The 20,535-nt window shown below is 42.8% G+C and overlaps 2 protein-coding genes across 2 annotated transcripts; both read right to left on the bottom strand.

The window, feature by feature from the left end:
- Positions 1-2,079: 2,079 nt before the first annotated feature.
- On the bottom strand, positions 2,080-10,581 carry arhgap1 (Rho GTPase activating protein 1). Its single transcript, XM_030765059.1, has 13 exons — positions 10,494-10,581; positions 9,224-9,415; positions 7,796-7,888; positions 7,375-7,462; positions 5,992-6,123; positions 5,546-5,632; positions 5,111-5,209; positions 4,761-4,868; positions 4,128-4,204; positions 3,455-3,532; positions 3,040-3,168; positions 2,821-2,924; positions 2,080-2,532 (listed from the first exon to the last, which is right to left on the bottom strand). Exons 1-13 carry the CDS (start codon positions 10,516-10,518, stop codon positions 2,362-2,364), a joined length of 1,383 nt encoding a protein of 460 aa, XP_030620919.1. The 5' UTR covers positions 10,519-10,581; the 3' UTR covers positions 2,080-2,361.
- A 4,109-nt stretch (positions 10,582-14,690) lies between these two features.
- On the bottom strand, positions 14,691-20,269 carry f2 (coagulation factor II (thrombin)). Its single transcript, XM_030766030.1, has 14 exons — positions 20,000-20,269; positions 19,619-19,779; positions 19,353-19,377; positions 19,010-19,081; positions 18,480-18,591; positions 18,129-18,253; positions 17,710-18,021; positions 17,432-17,539; positions 16,740-16,863; positions 16,208-16,375; positions 15,927-16,100; positions 15,395-15,573; positions 15,054-15,124; positions 14,691-14,944 (listed from the first exon to the last, which is right to left on the bottom strand). Exons 1-14 carry the CDS (start codon positions 20,073-20,075, stop codon positions 14,789-14,791), a joined length of 1,863 nt encoding a protein of 620 aa, XP_030621890.1. The 5' UTR covers positions 20,076-20,269; the 3' UTR covers positions 14,691-14,788.
- Between the last annotated feature and the right edge of the window lie 266 nt (positions 20,270-20,535).

Raw genomic sequence — 20,535 nt, forward strand, 5'->3', positions numbered from 1 at the left:
GGACTTGTAACCAGTTAGTAACCATTTTTAGAAGGTGCAACGGGTATTGTCCCACACAAAGGAAAATTACAGTGTACTACCTGCTGTGTTCAGGATTATGGTGTCTAATAGGGAAAGATGAGGCTTTACTGTGTTTTCAGCCTCAGGACCATACTTATATTTTCATTTATTTCCAAATTGTAAGAATGTTCTGTTCCTTGCAAAAGTATAAAATCAGCACACGAGCTTCCTACAGCATTGAGAATCACTGATGAGTCGCTCCAGCACACGAAAATAATCAACCCAAAGAAAAAAAAAAAAGAAAACCTCACTTCATTTCCAATACACGACTTGTTCCCAAAAGCAACCGCCCACTCTTTGGCTGAAATAAATTTGTGTCAGATCTAACAATACAACAGATTTACTAGACAAATTTTACACACACACACACACGTACAGAGAGACAGAAAGGTGAAAAATGTCCAAGTGATATGTTGCATGAAATCAGAAACGGAAGAGGTATTTCATGGGAACTTTACTACTCAAAAAATCTTTCAGAGCAAAGCCAACCTTTAACACCTTACCTGGTCAGCTGAGAGAACTCACCGCAAGCAGTACAAACAAAACCAGGTCAATGCCACTACAAACAGGTGAATTCAATCTGCTCTTGGAAGGGCCACAGGTCCCGCGAGTATTTCTCTCAACCAACTGTTCAAAAAACCTGATGAGATTCGAAAAACTCCTAGTCTCCATGACAACCGCTGCCAAAAGTTCTAGTACCCTGGTAGAGCACATGCGTACAGGAAAGAAGGCGTTCAAAGACGCTGTGTGATCGTAAAAGCCCTTAGAGCTGTGAGAGACAAGGTCACTATACATATTTTAACCTATTTGACCGAGACACTCTTAGGCCTCCAGCCTGGACACAAGCTACAGTTCTATAGAATCAGGACCAGAAGGCCATGACGTTCCGCTGGAATGTATAGACTTCAGGTTTTTACTGAGACACCGAGTGGAGATCATTTGATTCTCCCTCTGTTTTTTTACGTGGAATTCTTTTTTTTTTGGAAAAGCCACTGTTCCAGACTCTGCAGTAAACACAGCCTCCACGTGCTTACATGACGTGTTTTTTCAAAATCAGTCCGAACCTTTAACGTGGACCATGGACATGGAATGCCTGAGCAGAAATTTCCAAAAAGCTGAATCGAAACATCAGGACCAATCCCAAATCCAAACCCAAACCCAAACGATGGGACCAATCCCAAAGCCAAACCCAAACGATGGGACCAATCCCAAAGCCAAAGCCAAACATTGGGACCAATCCCAAAGCCAAAGCCAAACATTGGGACCAATCCCAAAGCCAAAGCCAAACATTGGGACCAATCCCAAATCATCAGGAGTCTGAAGCAAAATAAAAGCTTTGAGGACCTTATTCTGCGACCTCCTAACCCAACAACACAAGCTATTCATGATTTTTTTTTTTTTTGCAAAGTATACCAAAAAAAAAGAGATACAATAAAATGACAAAACAAACCATATATAATGGAAGATCATACAAACAAAGAATAAATGAAAGCTTTTTAGAGGCCATATATATATATTTATAGTAAAACATAATTTTACCATTAAAATGAGTGTTTCAAGTTTGATTATTAGTGCTTTATCCATAGCTTTGTGCTAACTATGGCTTTAAAATGAATGGACTCCTGACACATTTCAATTAGATCTAAATGGTTTTGAGTTTGTTTTTTTTCTCTCTCCCTGAACTACGTTATGATGGAACGCATAATGATAACCGTAGCAAAATAGCTATCCCAAACCAGACCCCTAAACCTTAAAAAAATAGAACCTGTAAAAAAAACCAAAAAACAAAAACTTTCTTTCTTGGATAAGCAATTAAGTCATTTTGTTTTGTTTTGTTTGTTTTGTTTTTTTTTTTTCATTACAAACAATCGCGCCTTTTTGAAATATTTCTATCCTCGCTAGCTCAGTACCGACAAAAGAATTCCACAGGAGCTAAGAGGGGAGCTGGTCTGATTGTCTGAGTATCAAAGCAAGAAAGATCCACCAAACAACCCTTCAGGTCAAGGGGAGGAGGGGGGGGGGGTGGGGGGGGTAAAAAAGAAATCAACATAAACCAAAACAAACCAAAAATAAAAGGCAAGGAAAAATGCCGCCTCCCCTCAGTATCTGTCTTTAGGAAAACAGAGCGAAAGAAATGGTCTCTTAAACCGTACATCTGGACCAAACCCTGCGTTAGCCATCCACTCTCAGTGTGACCTCAACACTATGACACAACCATGCACTTTGGGACACGACAGGGGGGCCGAGGGACACGGATACACTGATGATGGGCTGGCGGGTCGGGGACGCCCCTCCCCGGCTTTACGGGCCGAAGACGTCCTGGTGCAGATCCAGCAGGGTTCTGGTGAAGTTGTTGATGGGTCCGATGGCACTGAGAGACAGGGCGCTGTCCTGGGCCCACAGCAGGTTCGGCCCAAACACCACGGCCAGGTTGGCGCTGTTCATCTTGTTCACCTCACTGTTAGCAGAGACCTAAAGCCAGCCAGAACAGAAATACGTCAACCGCAGACACAAACTGTCTTTGTGAGCTTACACATGGGGAAAAAAAAGATTTTTTCTTCCATTAATAATAACCAAGGAGCCCCCACTGGTACGGCATATGGTGCTGAGGTTATTAAAAAAGAAAAGAAGAGTAAAGATTAATCGTTAGTCGTTCTGGATGCTGACGTGCGGGTCTTTCTCAGTCTTTTTGAGTCTGAGTCGAGGGATTTAAAGCGTTGTTCTTGTTTTTAAAGTGCGGCGGCTTTTAGAATCTCGTACCTCGGCCAAGAACTGGATGAGAAACTTGAGTGAGGCGTAGTTCTCCTTCGGTAGCACGGCGAGCATGTCCCGCAACGCCGTCACCTGGGAGTCCGCTGGCACACCTGAGAAAAGAACAAAAAAAAAAAAAAAAAAAACACAGCTCGGTCAAGCCCACCGCACAAAGAACAGACTACGGTTCCCAGAATTCCCCGCAGCAGCAGCAGCAGAAAGCCTCACCCTGGAAGTTGATGATCTCGTTGTAGAGCTTGTAGGTGAGGAGCGGCTCGGGCAGCTCTCTGAGGAAGGCTTTGAGGATCACGGCAGCCAAGTGCACGTCCTCCAGCTGGGCGAAGTTCACCTCTTCACCTGCAGAGGGCAACGTTTGAATAAAACGAATCAATCAGCAGAGCCTTTTACCCAAACACAGCGGAAAAAGCAACAGGATGCGGACGTGATCTGGTTTTAGGAACAGAAGGGGAATTTTAAAGCTCTGTTTACATTAAAAGGTCAATAAAAAAAACTCAGTTTGTATTTTTTATTGATTCATATTCAGTCTTTTGACAGACTGGAGGGTTGTCTCTATCGATATGTGGTACTGTAAATGCAGCTGAAAAGCATGTGAGACTTTTCCACTCCAGTGAGACGACGGTACCTGAGTTATACTTCTGCAGGGTCGTCTTGACCAGAGACACGTTGGCAGAACGCCGGAATATTCCCTCCGTCTGGAGACCTGACGGGGATTAGAGGAGTGGTTTGACACGACGTAATTTTACCAGGCGTACAGGACAACGAAATAAAAGATGTTTCGTGTCTTTCCTGAAGCGACTACTCATCATTCTCTGATGTATAGTTCATGGCACTTCCTTAAAGTTACTATAAACCTATGCTGATGCTTATCCTGTCCTGTGCAGGGAAAGACAAACAGAGATGGAGAGAGTGAGAGAGAAGAGAGAGGGATGTGTTTCTATGACTGGTACTGCACAGAACCTATTTTGTGACACTTGTTGTTGGAGATACTTGATAGTTTACATTATGGGGGCTTTTGACCCACTTGTGGTCCACTCTCTTATGTTCCTTTAACATTCTTACATCTGTATCTGGTCTAATACTGAACTTAACAGTGGCATTTAGGGGCCACAGACAACTCCTTAATGACTACATGACTGGTTTGTATTCTGCTCGATCTGGAAGTCGCTTTGGATAGAAGTATCTGCTAAAAGAACACAGTACCAGTCAAAAGTGTGGACACGCTTTCCCATTCACTGAAGTGTCCAAACTTCTGACTGGTACTGTAAATGTAAAAAAAAAAAAGGAGGGAAACTCACCATGTTCCCGCAGAAAGCCGACTGTGTCTCGCATGACCAGTGGAACATCCTCTGAATTTGCATCTCTCTCTTTCAGTCTGGACAAACGTGACAATGACATAGCACATAACTTAAACACGGCAAAAGGACAAAGACAAAAGACCTGGTGATAGTGAAGAATTACTACAAACTGGACCAGAGGTCGCAGGTAAAATATAATTTCCCCAAAGCGAGAATACTGATCTAGGATCAGATTTTTTATCGTGATGTTTACAAATGGAACTGAGGAGCTGATCCTATATCAGCACTGTTAGTCAGAGACATATGTAGCCTGCCCTCCTCTCTGAGAACAGCGACTTCTTGTAAACGATTTTCTTTAGCTGATATTTAAAAAAAAAAAAAAGGTTTAATTTATATTTTTTCTTTGCCTTTCTATGTGTATTTATTCTTTGCTTTGTTGCTTCACCCTCCACCATCTCTGTCCTTGCTTCCTTTTATGTTTTAATGATGTTATATTGTGTACTGTGTTCTGTAGTGTGTGAAAATCGTGCAGATACAAGGCTGGATGTGTCAGAAGTTTCTAGAGTCGTTCTGGTGCTGATCCGGCATAAGTGTGAATCTTTAAGAGCTGTGTGTGATGTGGCAGATACTCACGTTGACAGAGGAACCCCAAACTGCTGGTGGGGCAGGGGGAGGCTGCGGGGGGGTGATGCTGCGACCTGAGCTGCAGGCTTCAGGGACGAGCGAATCTTATTATCATATCTGAGAGAAAGAGAGAGAGAGAGAGAGAGAGAGAGAGACAGAGAGAGAGAGAGAGAGAGAGAGAGAGAGAGAGGGGGAGAGAGGGAGAGATGAGCTTAAGTTGAGCTTTAGTCTTGTTTAATTCATTTCTGTAATTGCAAAACTGAAAAGGATTAAGTCTGTGTTTAAGCTCATGAGGAGTGGAGTGATGGAGAATTAGAGCGATGAACATTTCTGTCCACCGGGGGCGGTAGAGAGCTTACTCTTGTACTCGGCTGGGAATGACCAGCTGCTCACACTTCACAACTTCCTCCAGCTCACTCAGGTAGTTTACATAGTTTATCTTCCGTCCAAACTTGAAACTGTGGGGACCCAAAAAAAAAATAAGACAAACCACATTCATCAAAGCGTAAACATTTTTCTGTAAAAGTCAGCTGTACACATCTCAAATTAGAGGAGATAATTGTACACATTGAGCAATGACCTTCACAAAACAATTTCTGTCCTTCACATCAAATATGCTTTTCATTGAGAACGTAAAGGACAGCTGAATAACACTACAAACGGTGTAAGTACTGCTGTATGATCCTGAATGAACATAAAGTGCTCATGCAAGCAGATTCAGAGATTTATTTTCCTCTCTCTCTCTCTCTCTCTCTCTCTCTGTGTCATTGTCAGATGATTGACAGGTGTCGGACCTGATGAGGGGTTTGAAGAGAATTAGCAGGGTCCTGATGAACATGGTGGGGTGAACGATGTAGAGAGCTTTAATGTTCTTCTTGTATCTGAGAGAGAGAAACACAAGGTATACAGGGGATTAGAGAACCGCTTTCACACCGGAGTCACCAAACCTGCACTGGAATCAATGCATACCATACTGCTTCATAATAAAAGTAACCCCCCCCCACCTTTTCCATATTTATTTTGATTTTCCCCTTTCCGTTTTTATTTTAAAAACAGGGAGGCTCTGGACACCAAGACTCTCTAATGACACTAAGATTAGACATCACGGCCTAAACATCATCCAACTGATGGCTACCCACGCAAAACCCATCAATCACATTCGACAGACGGCCAATCGGTTGACCTGGCAACTTCCCAGGCACGACTAAACAGACGCAGGAAAGAGGAACACGGGACTCACTTGCGGTCAAACTCTCGGTAGGCGTCCCGTAACCAGCCAAAGGACGGCTTGTTCTCGCTGGTCAGCCCATGGTGGAAGTAGATGACAGTGTAATCACTCTCCACGTACTTATCCAGAGTCTGTTTCAGATACCTGAGACACACACACACACACACACACACAGCATCCATAAAAAACGTCTTATTGAATCTGCAGGCCAAAGCAGCGCGGAGGGACACAGGCCTAAAACCCAAGACACATGGGTAACAAAGTTCTAAGGCAGAGGATGTACAGAAATCCTCAAACGGCTCATGGCATTCATCTCATAGACTGTGTGTCTACAGGATGCACCTCAGTAACTCTGTTCTTCCACACTCCTCCAGATCAATCCTGTCTGCTTCGAAGCACGTAGCATGTGTTTCTGTGGAATTTAACGCGTTTTCTCATAAACAGGAATCTATGTATAGATAGATCCTCATTCACTGGACATGTTTTTTTTTTTTTACGAGATATGCGTTTCACCAACGTCGCACTGTTCAGTTACGTTCCTCATTCTCAACGTGAGAGTGACAAACTGGTGGCAAAAACACAGGCCATTGACTCAGAGCTCTCAGAGGATAAATCAGTGAGAACTGGACTTTCCCAGAATCTGTGCAAAAAGGGCGAAGAATCAAATCGGTCACACGGCAGGAGAAAATCGGACAGGGAGCGGTTTTAAAAATTGCAAGTCCATTAAAAAGAAAGACAAAAAGAGCTGATGTGGCGTTAAAAGTGGAACGTCATCAGTCAGCCGCCTGCGGGGAGGTAAACCACAGAAGAGTGGGTGCAGAGGAGGAAGGGGCAGGGCGAGAGAGAGAGAGAGAGAGAGAGAGAGAGAGAGAGAGAGAGAGAAACAGAGAGAGAGAGTGAGAGACAAAAACAGACAGAGAGAGAGTGAGAGAGAAAAACAGACAGAGAGAGAGAGAAAAACAGACACAGAGAGAGAGAGAGAGAGAGAGAGAGAGAGAGAGAGAGAGAGCGAGAGAGAGAGAGAGAGAGAGAGTGAGAGAGCGAGAGAGTGAGAGAGAAACAGAGAGAGAGAGTGAGAGACAAAAAGACAGAGAGAGAGAGAGAAAAACAGTCAGAGAGAGAGAGACAGAGAGAGAGAGAGAAAAACAGACAGAGAGAGAGAGAGAGAGAGAGAGAGAGAGAGTGAGAGAGTGAGAGAGAGAAAGAAAAACAGACAGAGAGAGAGAGACAGAGAGAGAAAAACAGACAGAGAGAGAGAGAGAGAGAGAGAGAGAGAAAAACAGACAGAGAGAGAGAGAGAGAGAGAAAAACAGACAGAGAGAGGGAGAGGGAGAGACAGAGAGAGAGAGAGACGTATTCAGAAGAGGAAGAGGAAATGAAAGCTTGAGGACCCACATCAGAAGTTTATGATGGTCTAGCTGGTGGTGTGGAGGCATCCTACAGGCGTTGAACACGATCACCTTCCTGCCGAAATTATCATCACCTGCCGGGAGGAGACAGAGGAGCCTGAATGACACAGCAGACTGCGTACACACGGACACACACGCACACACTGACACACACATACACACATTCACACACACTGACACACACTGACACACACACAGAGACGAGCGCTAATCACCTGATAAGGCTCGTTTGAATAACCGAATGACAGGAGTGTGATCAAAAGAACACATTTTAATCTCACTGACCGTTACTTAAACACACTTTAGCCCATGCCTGTGTCTTAGACAATAATGCCTGTCAGTACCGACGTCCAATCACGGGCAGGCGTTACGTTTCTCACGTGTGGGAACTCACTACCCATCCTCACCTGCCACCTCCACGATGTGATGCCTGGCAATGTCGTAGAACGGGTCGTCCCAGGACAGGTGCGTTCCCTCCCCCAGCTGCTTCAGGTCCGTCACTGCGGGACAGAACCGGAGTTCAGTTAGAGCACAGCCTGACAATACGGAGAATACGGATCCTGCCCGAGACCACGTGCTTTCATCTCAACTCCACGTATTCCATAAGAGACTGGAAAGCTCTACACGACATGTGAACAGAAATCTAAGCTTCACCTTTTTACAAGTGTGTGTGTGTGTGTGTGTGCGCGTGCATGCATATGTGCGAGTACGTGTGTGCGTGTGTGTGTGTGTGTGTGCGCGTGCATGCATGTGCATGTGCATATGTACGTGTGTGTGGTTTTAACATCAGCGTTCTGGTGTTTTCTGCATAACCAGATGTCAGTGTAGTTTGTATGACAGTACAGTAAACGTGAGCCGTTCTGACAGCAGAACTGAAACCCTTTCAGCGGCTCCAGCGCTTCTGAGGCCTGGACACGGACGTCCAGCCACCGCCGGCAGCATCAGCAGCTCTGCAGAGTGAAACGGCACCGAAGGACTTCGTGTGGAATACTCATACGATTGGTTCATGCTACGCTGCTGATTTCCCCTCTGTGTCCGGGGATAGGGGCGAATCTGAGAGGCTGTGGATGATGTCATGCATCTTTCAGTGTCTCTGAATGCCCTGGGGGGTCGGTCGTGAATTGACCGTAACGGGGAACTCAACTGGAAAGCTGACTCTTCCAACAAAACGGGGAATGTATAATTAATTTTGTTCAGAGCTGGAGCGAACGTGTATTTGAATATCTGGGCCTGTTCCAATACTCCTCAGAGCTCCCTGTCTCCTTCTGACCTCGCTCTCTCTTAAGCTCTCATCTTAATGGACTGGATAAGTACAACCATCATCAAAAGTGTCTTTAAGCAATCAATATGTAATGTCTGTTGGTATTAAAGACGATATAAAACTCTGGTTACAGATGTTACAAATGTGGAATCAAAAAAACAAAAACAAAAAAAAACAAAAACTCAATATGGTTCATATTTGTGAGAGAGATTTTTTTTTTCAATTTTTTTTTCTTTTGGTCAATGACATACACTGTGCTCTGTTTTCCATTTCATCTGCTCTTTCTGAGCAGACAGACAGACAGACAGACAGACTATACTTTCAAGGTTATGAAACAAACTGCACAAAGTAAAAAGAAAAAAAAAACAGCAACAGAAAACCTAACATATAGTTCCTCATTCTGCTGCAACATATCTGTCCCCAAACATACTGATAAAAGTGGTCTAGTATTTCTTCATATTTATCATTGTCTTTCAGTTCTGTCTAAGATTAGAGAGATGACACATCACTTTCGTTTTTGGCACAGAATGAAAACTGACATCCGTAAACTCAGGCCACCCCGCCTCACACTCACCAGACTTGCTCATGGCGACAGAGTCATCGGCAGGCCACTGCTTGTCTTGCACCAGTTTGAGCTGGTCCAAGGCGTTACTGGGAGAATCATCCCCTCCAAGCTCATCTTGGAAGTCGACCAGGTCGGAGGACATGGCGGTCCTCGGAAACGCAGATGTGCACGCTGGACAAGAAGAACCTGCGATCTGGATACCTGCAACAGCACACAAACACAGTCACATCAGCACAGTCACACAAACACAGTCACATCAGCACAGTCACACAAACACACTCACATCAGCACAGTTGCATCAGCACAGTCACACAAACACACTCACATCAGCACAGTCACATCAGCACAGTCACACAAACACACTCACATCAGCACAGTCACATCAGCACAGTCACACAAACACAGTCACATCAGCACAGTCACACAAACACACTCACATCAGCACAGTCGCATCAGCACAGTCACACAAACACACTCACATCAGCACAGTCGCATCAGCACAGTCACACAAACACAGTCACATCAGCACAGTCACACAAACACACTCACATCAGCACAGTCACACAAACACACTCACATCAGCACAGTCACATCAGCACAGTCACACAAACACACTCACATCAGCACAGTCACATCAGCACAGTCACACAAACACACTAACATCAGCACAGTCACATCAGCACAGTCACACAAACACACTCACATCAGCACAGTCACATCAGCACAGTCACACAAACACACTAACATCAGCACAGTCACATCAGCACAGTAACACAAATACACTAACATCAGCACAGTCACATCAGCACAGTCGCTCCCTCAAAGATCAGGAGCCCTTTCACAACATTTAAGGTTTGAGGAAAATTTAAATAAATAATAACAGTTTTATTTCCTACCTACATCAAAACTAAAAAACATACACGAATAAGAAAAAAAAAACCCTGACATTTACAAAACCAAAAAATGAGGCTAGAAGACTGGTCAAAGAATCAAAAGAATTTATTCTGCATGAAATTTGCATCTGGCCTCAAAAGGCCTTGTAGACTTCAAACAGGCCTCGATGGGAAACCTCTGCGTTTTGAAAAGACTGCATGACAGGACACGGCTCTGACTGACAAGCTCAACAGCCCATTTCTGAGAAACTTGTGAAAAGGAAAGAGTGCTCCTAAACTCCTTTAAACTCTGAACTCTTTTTTTTTCTGTGGAAAGTGACTTTTGACAAGCGATATCAAATCATTCTCTCGCATGATGTGTATTTCTGAAAGTGCAAAATTCTCACAGTATATGAGAAATAGTTGAGTCATCGCCTTCCCAAAAACGACGTCTAAAAAGACGTCGAGAACTTTGCTAAGAAAGCATGAGTGATGCATTTTCCACAGAAATTCACTGAAAGTACACGGAGTAAAGATCTAGACAGAGGACATTCAAATCATCCCGTCAAATAAGCAAAGTCCCCAGACAAGACAAAAACACAGATTACACGCAGAGCACAGTCTGTAAAAGCGTTTGTTTCACTGCAAACATCTCTTGTTCGGTTTGGGGAAAAGACCAGCACAACCCTCGTGATGCATAACCAGTAATAGTGTGTCCACAGCAATTATTCTCTCAATACAGACAACGGCAACGCTGCACAAACAATCAGAATTACGCCAGGCAACACAAGGGTTCATTCTGATAATCTCCCAGAGTGCAAACACTTGTCAGTGTTCCACATCCATCATTCTTCCCATCGCTGCATCATTTGTCAAAACATCCAGTTCTGATGTGGCCTAAGGCTGGACAACATAGGCATCAGTGCAAATTCCAGGTCCATGTTTGTCCATCCCTTATTTGGGCAGAGGAAGAAAAAAAAATCTGTTCAACAGTATTGCTGGATCTTGGCTATATTCTCTCAAACCACAAAGCAGAATATTAACCCATCAGTGATCACTGGTATGGCTCAAATCAGTGACCAGTTGGTGTCCTTGGTGGCGGAAAATAATTTAACAGTTTAGACAGACGTTTAGCCAAATTTATAACATTCGAAAGTTCCGTTAACTGCTGGCAAGCTGGTACGTGCAGAATAGGAAACTTGACTCAGTACACCGAATATCTCCACATGAATGATCTAACTGAGCCAAGACAGCTGGTGAGCGAGACAGAAAGAAAGCTTGTCCCCTTTAAATGCGCTCTGTACGCCGCTGTGAGGGTTAGGGCACGGCCGTATGCTGTCATTGAGATACAGATCTGCTTTGACATTTTTTTCTTGATATATCACAGCTAGAGAAGGGCGGGTAGCACAGAGCAGCCATGCGAAACTGCCGCGGATTCAGGCAGAATTTGGTTATTTTTAGCAAGCTGGCTAGCGTCTGTTAGCTACATATTAACTTCATCCACAGTCCAAAAAGCTGTCGTCGAATCATGCCACTGGAGATACTTGAATAACAGGAGTCAAAGTGTGACATTTCTCAAGTCTCAAAGACTGGCTCCCTCTTAGAATGTCTAATAGGGCGAATATGTCTCAGTTGTGCCGTTGAAGACACCACAGCGTTGGCCAGAATAAAAAAAATATATCTGTGACGGCTCGTGATCTAAGAAAAACAGCCACTGTCACTAATCAAAATATTTAGAGCAATATTTAGACATATGGAAGCCCGTTTCCACCAATTGGGGGGGGGGGGGAAATCAAGTCACATAGGATGTCATGATAATGAGAAAGCTTCTTCTAATTATGACTTAGTATTTCATAATTATGAGACAGTAAGTCATAATTGAGTAAGTCATAATTATGACACACTAAATCATAATTATGAGATACTAAGTTACAATTATGAGATAGTAAGTCATGACTATGAGGTACTAACTCATAATTATGAGATCCGTTCTCATTATTATGCCATACTTTGTGACGGGCTTACATAAAGACACCTAAACGGCACTAAGAATGTTTAGAACTTGAAGAGGTCCGACACTCCGACATAGACTACGCCCTGTACATGAGAGAATCAGGTATTACGTCTCAGCCCATTAGGCTCGTGGCTCGAGGAGGTTACTGACACCACTACAGAGGCGCATTCCGCTGCTTCGACAGCATCAGCATAAATTAACTTCCTCTACTCTGTGTAACGTAAGGCATTACTATATTACTACAAGACATTAAGAGACACAGGTACAACAAAAACAACAACAATAATAATAATAACGCAAGTTTATTTAGAGCCCAATATCACTATTTATGTAACCGCTTTATATGTCAATAATAAAGTCAAATCAAAATTATATTATCCATAAGTTACAGAAAATTGATGTCTTTAGTGTGGTTTTAAAAGTATGAGGAGAGTTTGTGTCCCTAATTTTTGTAGGTAAACCATTCGAGAGGACGGGAGAGCGGTAGGAAAAGGCTCGGTTGCCAGGTACAAGAAGGTTGCTTGGCAAGTAACCGGGCCCAATCCAAGAATTAACCAACCAAGTCTGCTCGAACAATAGGCCTACTGGGGTTCTTAACAAGTATTAAATGGTAACCCAGATAGACTCTGTTATCTAAACAGGTTTGTGGATTGCCAAACAATCACTTTCCCGTGACCTTGAAGGGAACGTTTGTACATAGTTGCAATTATTTTAGTTAGTTTCATGCAGGCCTAAGTGAAACATCAGAGGCCGTTTCTTGCCGTATATAAACTCGCTACGGTGCTTCGGGGGTGGTGAACAAGAATATAAATGGCTTGTCAAAATATCATGTGATTTTGTTAATCTCTCTCTCTCTCTCTCTCTCTCTCTCTCTCTGCAGAAACCGTCAACCTATCCAAGCTCTCCTTCCCAGAGAAAAACTGGACCGAACTACAAGGATATGACACTGAGGGCACAGACATCAAAATGCCATATGGCATTCCATCTATATACCTTTGAAAACGAGAGCAGCGTGCACGAGCCTGTCTGTTAACGTCGATTCGAACTGTATCTTAATTAGCTCTCTGCCATCAAAGGTTTCGCGGATCGGACTGTGAGATGTCACTGCATCAAGTCCAAATTGGGTATGCGGTCATACCGCCACCACCAATACTTGACCAATATTTAACACTTTACTGTTGCCTCTTACAGATGTATTCACCCTAAAATCACATTAAAATTCAGCGTCGGCTAAATTTCAAATAGAAAAATAAGAATAAAAAAAAAAATACCGAGGCTCTTCTGCACACAATCGTTCTTTCTGATGTGCGTCTTCAGGAGAGTCTTCTGTTCGTACGCTCGGCCATAAAGGGCTTACGGAAAACGTTTGGCTCCTTTTTCCCCCCCTTTCTTTCCTTTCTTTTAGCCATAATTTAGCGTGGGTAGCCATTGCTAATTAGTTTTTCCACATAATGTCAAACCTGTCACAACATCTGGAATCAGAGCAACAAGCGGGATGCATCTGCTCTCCCGAGTCTGTAAGTGATAGGTTGTCACAACAAACACTGGATCAGGACTAGCTTTGCGTTGCAGAAAGATTATTCTTTTTACACTTCGAAGTGTAGTCCTGACGCAAAAACAACTTGGATCAGCTAAACGTTTCTATCCGAGTAGCCGCATTCCATTCCCATTCGTGTGATGGAGATCTAAACAACCGTCTCCAACTAGCTACCCTGCTAAGCTGACTGTCTAGCTACTTCATTATGTTCGCTAATCACATGAAGTGAAATCTTTGCTTCTGTTAACTTTGAATTCGTACAGAATATAAACATATTATCGCTTCTTCAATATAAAACAGAATTCATATTGCTTTACCTGTTTCTCTGTGAGAGTCTGCTCCTATTTGAAGATTTCGCCACTCTGTCAATGTAGCAGTTTTAATACGGTTCTTCCGGCTTAATGATATCACGAAGTAAAATTTCACAATAAAAGTCTACAATAAATCGTGCAAATATGTAATATTACTCTTTGCTTTACTCTTTAACTGCTTAAAATGTAGAGCAAAAGTTCAGGTGTACCCCGAAAAAATATATTAGTAGGACATGGCAGTCTGACAAGATGATTAGAGCTCTATAAATAAAGAGCACACATACAGTTGATCATCGTTGGTTGTGTTGTCCATCAAAAGACGAAGGGTGAAAATCACCCGCACTACGTTGGTCATTTGATGAAATTTACGAAGTCATTTTGTTGATTTATATGTGGTAGTACTGACTTGTTTGTTAATGGGAAACACTTAGTGATGAAAACTATGAATGATCTCAAAGCTGCAAGGTGGATTGAAAATTTTAGCCACAGACCTCAAGGGGAGGATATATAGAAGAAAAGGCTATTCATTTTTTTTTTATGCATTTGTCCTGAAATGGAGGACAAGTCATTTGAGCAGATATTTTGCAAGGGCTAAATCAGTAAAGTAAGAATATTATTCTGGTTCAATTAGTTTCATCAGCAGCGAATTGAGTACTGAGTTTGTCTTTCTACGGATTTACAGAAGTGTGACCACATAGCAGACCATACACTCCTTTAAACAATAGACTTTTTTTTTTGACACTGCCGTAAAACAATCCATCTTTATTACTTGTTTTAGCAGGATTTCATTAAAGTGTTTGACATTCATGCAGATCAGATTAGAGGCCCAGAGGCATTCTATCAGTCGTCATCAGCCGCATCCGACCTCTCGATGACCTTTCGCATCCACCTGCGCATGCGGAACAGGTGAGTGTAGAATCCGTATTTTCCATCGCGGTCGCAACCCTCTCCCCATGACACAATACCGATCTGGTACCATCTGTTGTCATCAGGATTCTGCAAAGAAAAACAGGTTTCAGTCCCTGGCCCACGTTAATGTGTCATGGACTGTAACTAAGGTCCCAAGAGATTCGGATCAGAACGAGACTCTTAAAAGTTCTTTTACCTTCATCACAAAAGGCCCTCCACTGTCTCCCTCACAGGCATCGCCCCGCTTTGCTTCTTCTGGTTTATAGCCTGTAAAAATGATTATTGTTATAATGGCTTATAACCTTCAATGAGACCTTCACAATGGATTATCATGAGACATAATATGATCATTACAATGGTTTAGAATTAGCAAAAAAAAAAAAAAAAGACGAGAAAAAAAGTGTTCTGCCAGAGATCAAGACAATAGCTCATTGTTCAAAACCATCTCTTTGAAAAAAAAACCCCAAAACAAAACAAAAAAAACCCCAATGTGCTGAATAACACAGTGTACTGTAAAAGAAAAAGACAGGCAATCACCGGCACAGAACATGTTGTCTGTGACGCGAATGGAGGTGGAAGCTCGGCAGGTGTCCTGCTCCACGATGGGCAGATGAATTTGCTGCAGAACGCTGGGTAGATTCTGGGGATTTGATGTCCACGATTCCCTCAGGTTTCCCCAGCCCGTCACACGCCCCTTATAGCCTGCAAACATCAGCCTGGACGCAGAGATTTAAAAAAAAAAAAAAATATATATATATATATATATATAATAATCATAACACGTCTGTGAACAGTTCTCTTACAAGATCAACTGAACGTACCTGCCACACACAAGTCCTAAATAGTTTCAACCATGTGATAATTCGGTATTATCTGGCATAATCACACGCACTCAAAAAATTCAGGTGAAACAAATGAATGTGTCTCGCTGAAGTTAAAATAACAGCGCTTAGTGATCGGCCCTTCCCGCCGACCTGCACAGCCGTGCTGTTTCCACATACAAACCTTTAAGGCACATAGAACTTTTGCCACTGTCAGTGTAGTAATTCACGTGGGTGTTCAGACTCACGTCTTGGCGACGCTCTTGGTGGGCATACAGATAGGGTGGATCTCCTTGGTAAAGGTGATGGGTTTTTTCATGTGCAGCAGAGCGATATCGCGGTTCAGGTTTTCCTTCCAGTTGTATTTGGGATGGACAATAATCTCGTCGATGGCCACAATCTTCTCCGTGCCTCTCTCATACCTGAATTCGGACACGAAAGAGTCTTTTTTTTAATGGTGATGCTCTATAAAGACAACCTCAGACGTACCGACCCAAAGGGACCGGAGTGGGTTTTGCGGCTGACTCACTTGATGCGGGAATGTTTGCCGAGCCGAACCAGGATGTCACCGATGGTGAAGTTCTTGCCCCACGGAGGGTAGAGGATGCAGTGAGCCGCGGTGAGGATCCACTCGTCACTGATCAGACTGGCCCCGCACAACAGCTCCTGTGGGCTTCTCTTGTACAGCATCACCTGCCTGCCAGTCAGTCACACACACACACACACATACACACACGATGAAAAATAATTTCTCCCATTGCTGCCTGCAAGCAGTTAAACAAAGAGATAACATAACCAGCCAGTCAACACACACACAAAAAAATACACACACAACCCAGACAAAATCCCTGCTCAAAATCCTCCATGCCTGTCAGTCATGCCAACAGTGATCTCATTACTGCAGTCATCTGCAGGTTAAGCACCTCTACAGTCTGCTGTACCAATCACAACCCCTGCAGTCGGTTTTCTCAGGCTGCTGGAGCTTATGTTATCCAAGTTGTTCTTGATTTGTTTTTAGTCGTGACTTTAGAGTTGTTTGTTTGTTTGTTTGTTTGTTTTACCATGGTGCACTCCCCACTTCCGCCTCGCGCCCTCCTACAATTCTCTTTTGCATCGACTCAATCAGTTCTTTCTCGTGCTCATCCTGTTTCCCAGTCTTCTCAAACATAGGTCGCTCTCCACAAACTGAAAGACAACGGGTGAGTTTGGAATTTGTACTGAATTCATTCATTCATTCATTCATTCATCCATTCATTCACTCATTCACCAAAGAAACCGTGTTAAAGTAACCACTTCAGAAGGCTTAAGGCTACTTCAGAAGCTATTTAGGTGAAATGGTTAGCATGTATTACAATTATGCTCTAAGGTTCCTGGGTTCAGGGAGGGTCATAGAATGCAGTCCATTTCAGCTGCCAATCAGCCACCCACAGGTTAACTGGTCAAGTTAAAATAGACGGTTTCCTGACGAGTACAACATTAAGTCCATCATAAACATCAAAGACAGCGAAGATGAAGCGTTTGTTTAATTTATTTAACTCTTTTTGGTATTTACCTTTTTCGATTAAAGGATGATACACTGATACACTTTCCTACAGAAAATGTACACTGTGAACAAGTTGTTTCAAGTGTCATTTGTTTCTCATCCTTTTGAGAAAATACAATCAATAAAATGTCTTAACTTCAAGAATTTTTTTTTAAATGGCAACAACAACAACAACAATAACAACAAATAAAGGCCACCCAAAATTCTCACCCAGCTCCCCTTGTCCAAAGCTTCGTGGGTCGAAGAAACCTTTTTTTGGACCCAGTACTGATCTCTCTCTGCCTCCCTCTGGTTCCACTGTGTTATTCAATGGGCTGTCTGAGAGAAGAGTCATGAGAGAAGAGTCATGACAGAAAAAAGCATAGGAATCTCAAGTCATAAGTCATAATGATACGAATGTGTGTATACGCATGAGAGATGGTGAGCCAGCGACCCGCAGCGATGGACCTTGGCGATGAGTGGGAGTGTGTGGGAGTGAGTGGCATTACCACAGAGCTGTAGATCACAGTAATCCACCGTCATGTTTCCGTCTGCCAGTTTCACGAAGCACCACGGACCCTCCTCGTCACCGTCTGGGTTCCTGCAGAGGTTTCCTGTCAGCTCCACTTCACTGAGGAAGTCTTTCCCCTTGCTTAGCCTTTTGGCCTCAGGAGAGTTCCACTCCAGACACTTGTGTCCTCCCATCGTCACTGACAGGTCTCCCACGTAGTCCAAACCAAAGTTGGTTAAGCAGTCAGTCGTAACGTACTTCTCCGCTGGGTCCTTCTTCGGCGGAATGGGCGGAGGGGTAAAGGTTTCACCTGTGCGTGCGTTAAACATTGAATTAACCAAAAATAAAATGAACTGAAATCAAACAGAGGCACTCTGAGATAATGTTCTCGTTTCATGTTCGGGACAGGTTCGGTACCGCATTTGCGGACAGCGCAGTACTCTCTCCTCACGGTTGGGTCACGAGTGTAACACCAGGGACCGTCGGGGCTGTCATCTGGATTTCTGCAGAAGTTTTCTGGCGGATACGATGTGTTAAACTCACTACAAGAAAAACAAGGTATGTTCAAAAGACCACCAAAGAATATTGAGATGTGGAATGTGTGTTTACAGCATCCTGATCTATTGGAGGATGAATCTGACAACACTCCAACAGTGTTTTTTTGGGGGTTTTTTTCTAATGAACACAGTCCAGTTTGCTCGATCCAGGTACCAAGCATTCCAAATTTTGCCCCAGGGGTTTGGGATGTTCTGTCCTTGTAATACCTACGTGATTCTGTGAGGAAAGTTGCTGGTCCAAAACTGACACATTTTTCCTGTGACCGTGATGTGAACACTCCCGTTATATTTTTCACCATGCCCAGTGTAACACTCAACATCAACTGTCAATCAAACAACAGAACAACTGTGTCAGTTTCACCCGAATGCCTTGTCTGCGCAAAGCATGACTTTCATTCTGTTTCATTTTAGACTCTCCAGATTCACAGAACATGATGCAGGAATATCTGAAATGTGGCAGAGTGCGCCACAATTAATCTCTGATATGAAATGGTGAAAAGTGTGGATTGCAATGATCAAAATGACTCCCAGGTGAGAAGTTGTTGCTGTTGTTTTTTTTGTTTTTTGTTTTTTAAATATAACAGCCCTTTGGTGACAAAGCTCAAAATCTAATTTCATCTAGTTATACCTCTATCATCTTGAATATGTTTTTGAGACGGCTGATAAAAGATGAAACTCTGCACTTGGCGCTGTAAATTATGACATATTTGAGTGATGGGTCATCCTTTGTTTTCTGCTCACCGTCTGTGTTGACACATCTTCTCATCAAGTCTACGTTTTCTTTACTCCTAGGCAATATAAGGCCATCGCAGCCTGCAAAGAAAAGTGACGAGCCAAAGTTAAGAGAGAAAAACACACAACTAAGCGTGTTGGGAGGTTTACTGTTTGTGAACATAAATGTTAAAGTAAATTCAGTCCGAACTATTTAAAACTTTTAATTTTTCAATGTATAAATATAAACATATCATATCGTTTAGCGTGAACGATCATAATGTTGTACTTTGTCCTGGGTTCAACAGCATCTATTTACACAGGATGTTGTAACTGCACAGTATTTACACTTTATGGGGAAAAAAAATCTTACCTTTATATGTGATCCAGAATTTCTCCTAATATAAAATAAACGTAAGGGGAGAAGACATTTGTTAAAAATCACATCCAGTCCTCTATACTGACTGAGCTGAAAATGCATAAACTGATTTATCTTACACTAGTCTAATGATAATTTTATTATGAACACAGTATAAGCAAAACAGCAAAAGTAATAAGTCACTACAGCTGGTACAAACTACAAATTAAATGATCGATTCCACGTGTCTTCTGTTATTCGTAATGGCATTCCTTTCTCACCGTTTTGTCTTGATTTTCGAAAACCTCTCGCGCTTCTTCGTGATCGCATATTTCCTCAATACACTCTCGCTCCAAGTTTCCAGGTTTCATCTCCTCAAACAAGCTGTTCGCTCTCTTTTCTCTGACAAAGACCTGTGTTGCCTTTTTTCTGTCAATAAATACTGACAGACAAATAGCTCCGTGAACAGCGCTAATAGCGACCGAATTCAATATTATTGACATCATTCGCCAAATTAAAAAGAGCTGAAGCATTGTCAGAAAGTCTCAAACATGTATGACAAGGCATAGACAGCAGCGGCGCCTTTGTTACCGAGGAAAATATGTTCAAGGACCGAGTAACTGTACTTAATTTATGACAGGCTAACAATATATATTCCTTACCATCTTGACACTGTATGACTTGGAGGGTATGAGTGAGGAGAAGACCAAGGAGAAAGGTCTTTGTTATTCCACCCATTGCTACGGACGTTTGAACCTGTATTCCCCTTAAAAAATATCCTGAGGCATAATCTTCAACCCGTTGCCCACTAAGTCCTTTTCCCTAAAGTCAAACCCTAAACTGTAGACACTGGAACCTCCTGGTTAATATTGAACTAATGGAGTTCAAAGAGAAGAGGATCTGAGCTAATCAGGTCTATATGTGTCTCCTCTGATTGATTTAACTGTCAGTCATTCAGTTATGTCCTCTCTCTGACAGGGCATTAAAAAGCTCTTTTATTGGGCTGTGATAGGCCAGAGAGATTTTTCACATGACACAAGATGTTGTAAGGACAGTTGTTTTGACACTCTTGTTAGTTTAACAGGTTTTACCAACTGATTAATGCTTTCACTCCCCTGGAAAGAGATGACGGCTATTACCCTTTTAACTTTTCGTATCGACTGTGTTATCCTAAATCAAACTGCCAGTCAGGCTCACT

Source organism: Chanos chanos, chromosome 2 (genome assembly GCF_902362185.1).
Source record: "Chanos chanos chromosome 2, fChaCha1.1, whole genome shotgun sequence".
In the NCBI taxonomy this organism is placed as follows: domain Eukaryota; kingdom Metazoa; phylum Chordata; class Actinopteri; order Gonorynchiformes; family Chanidae; genus Chanos; species Chanos chanos.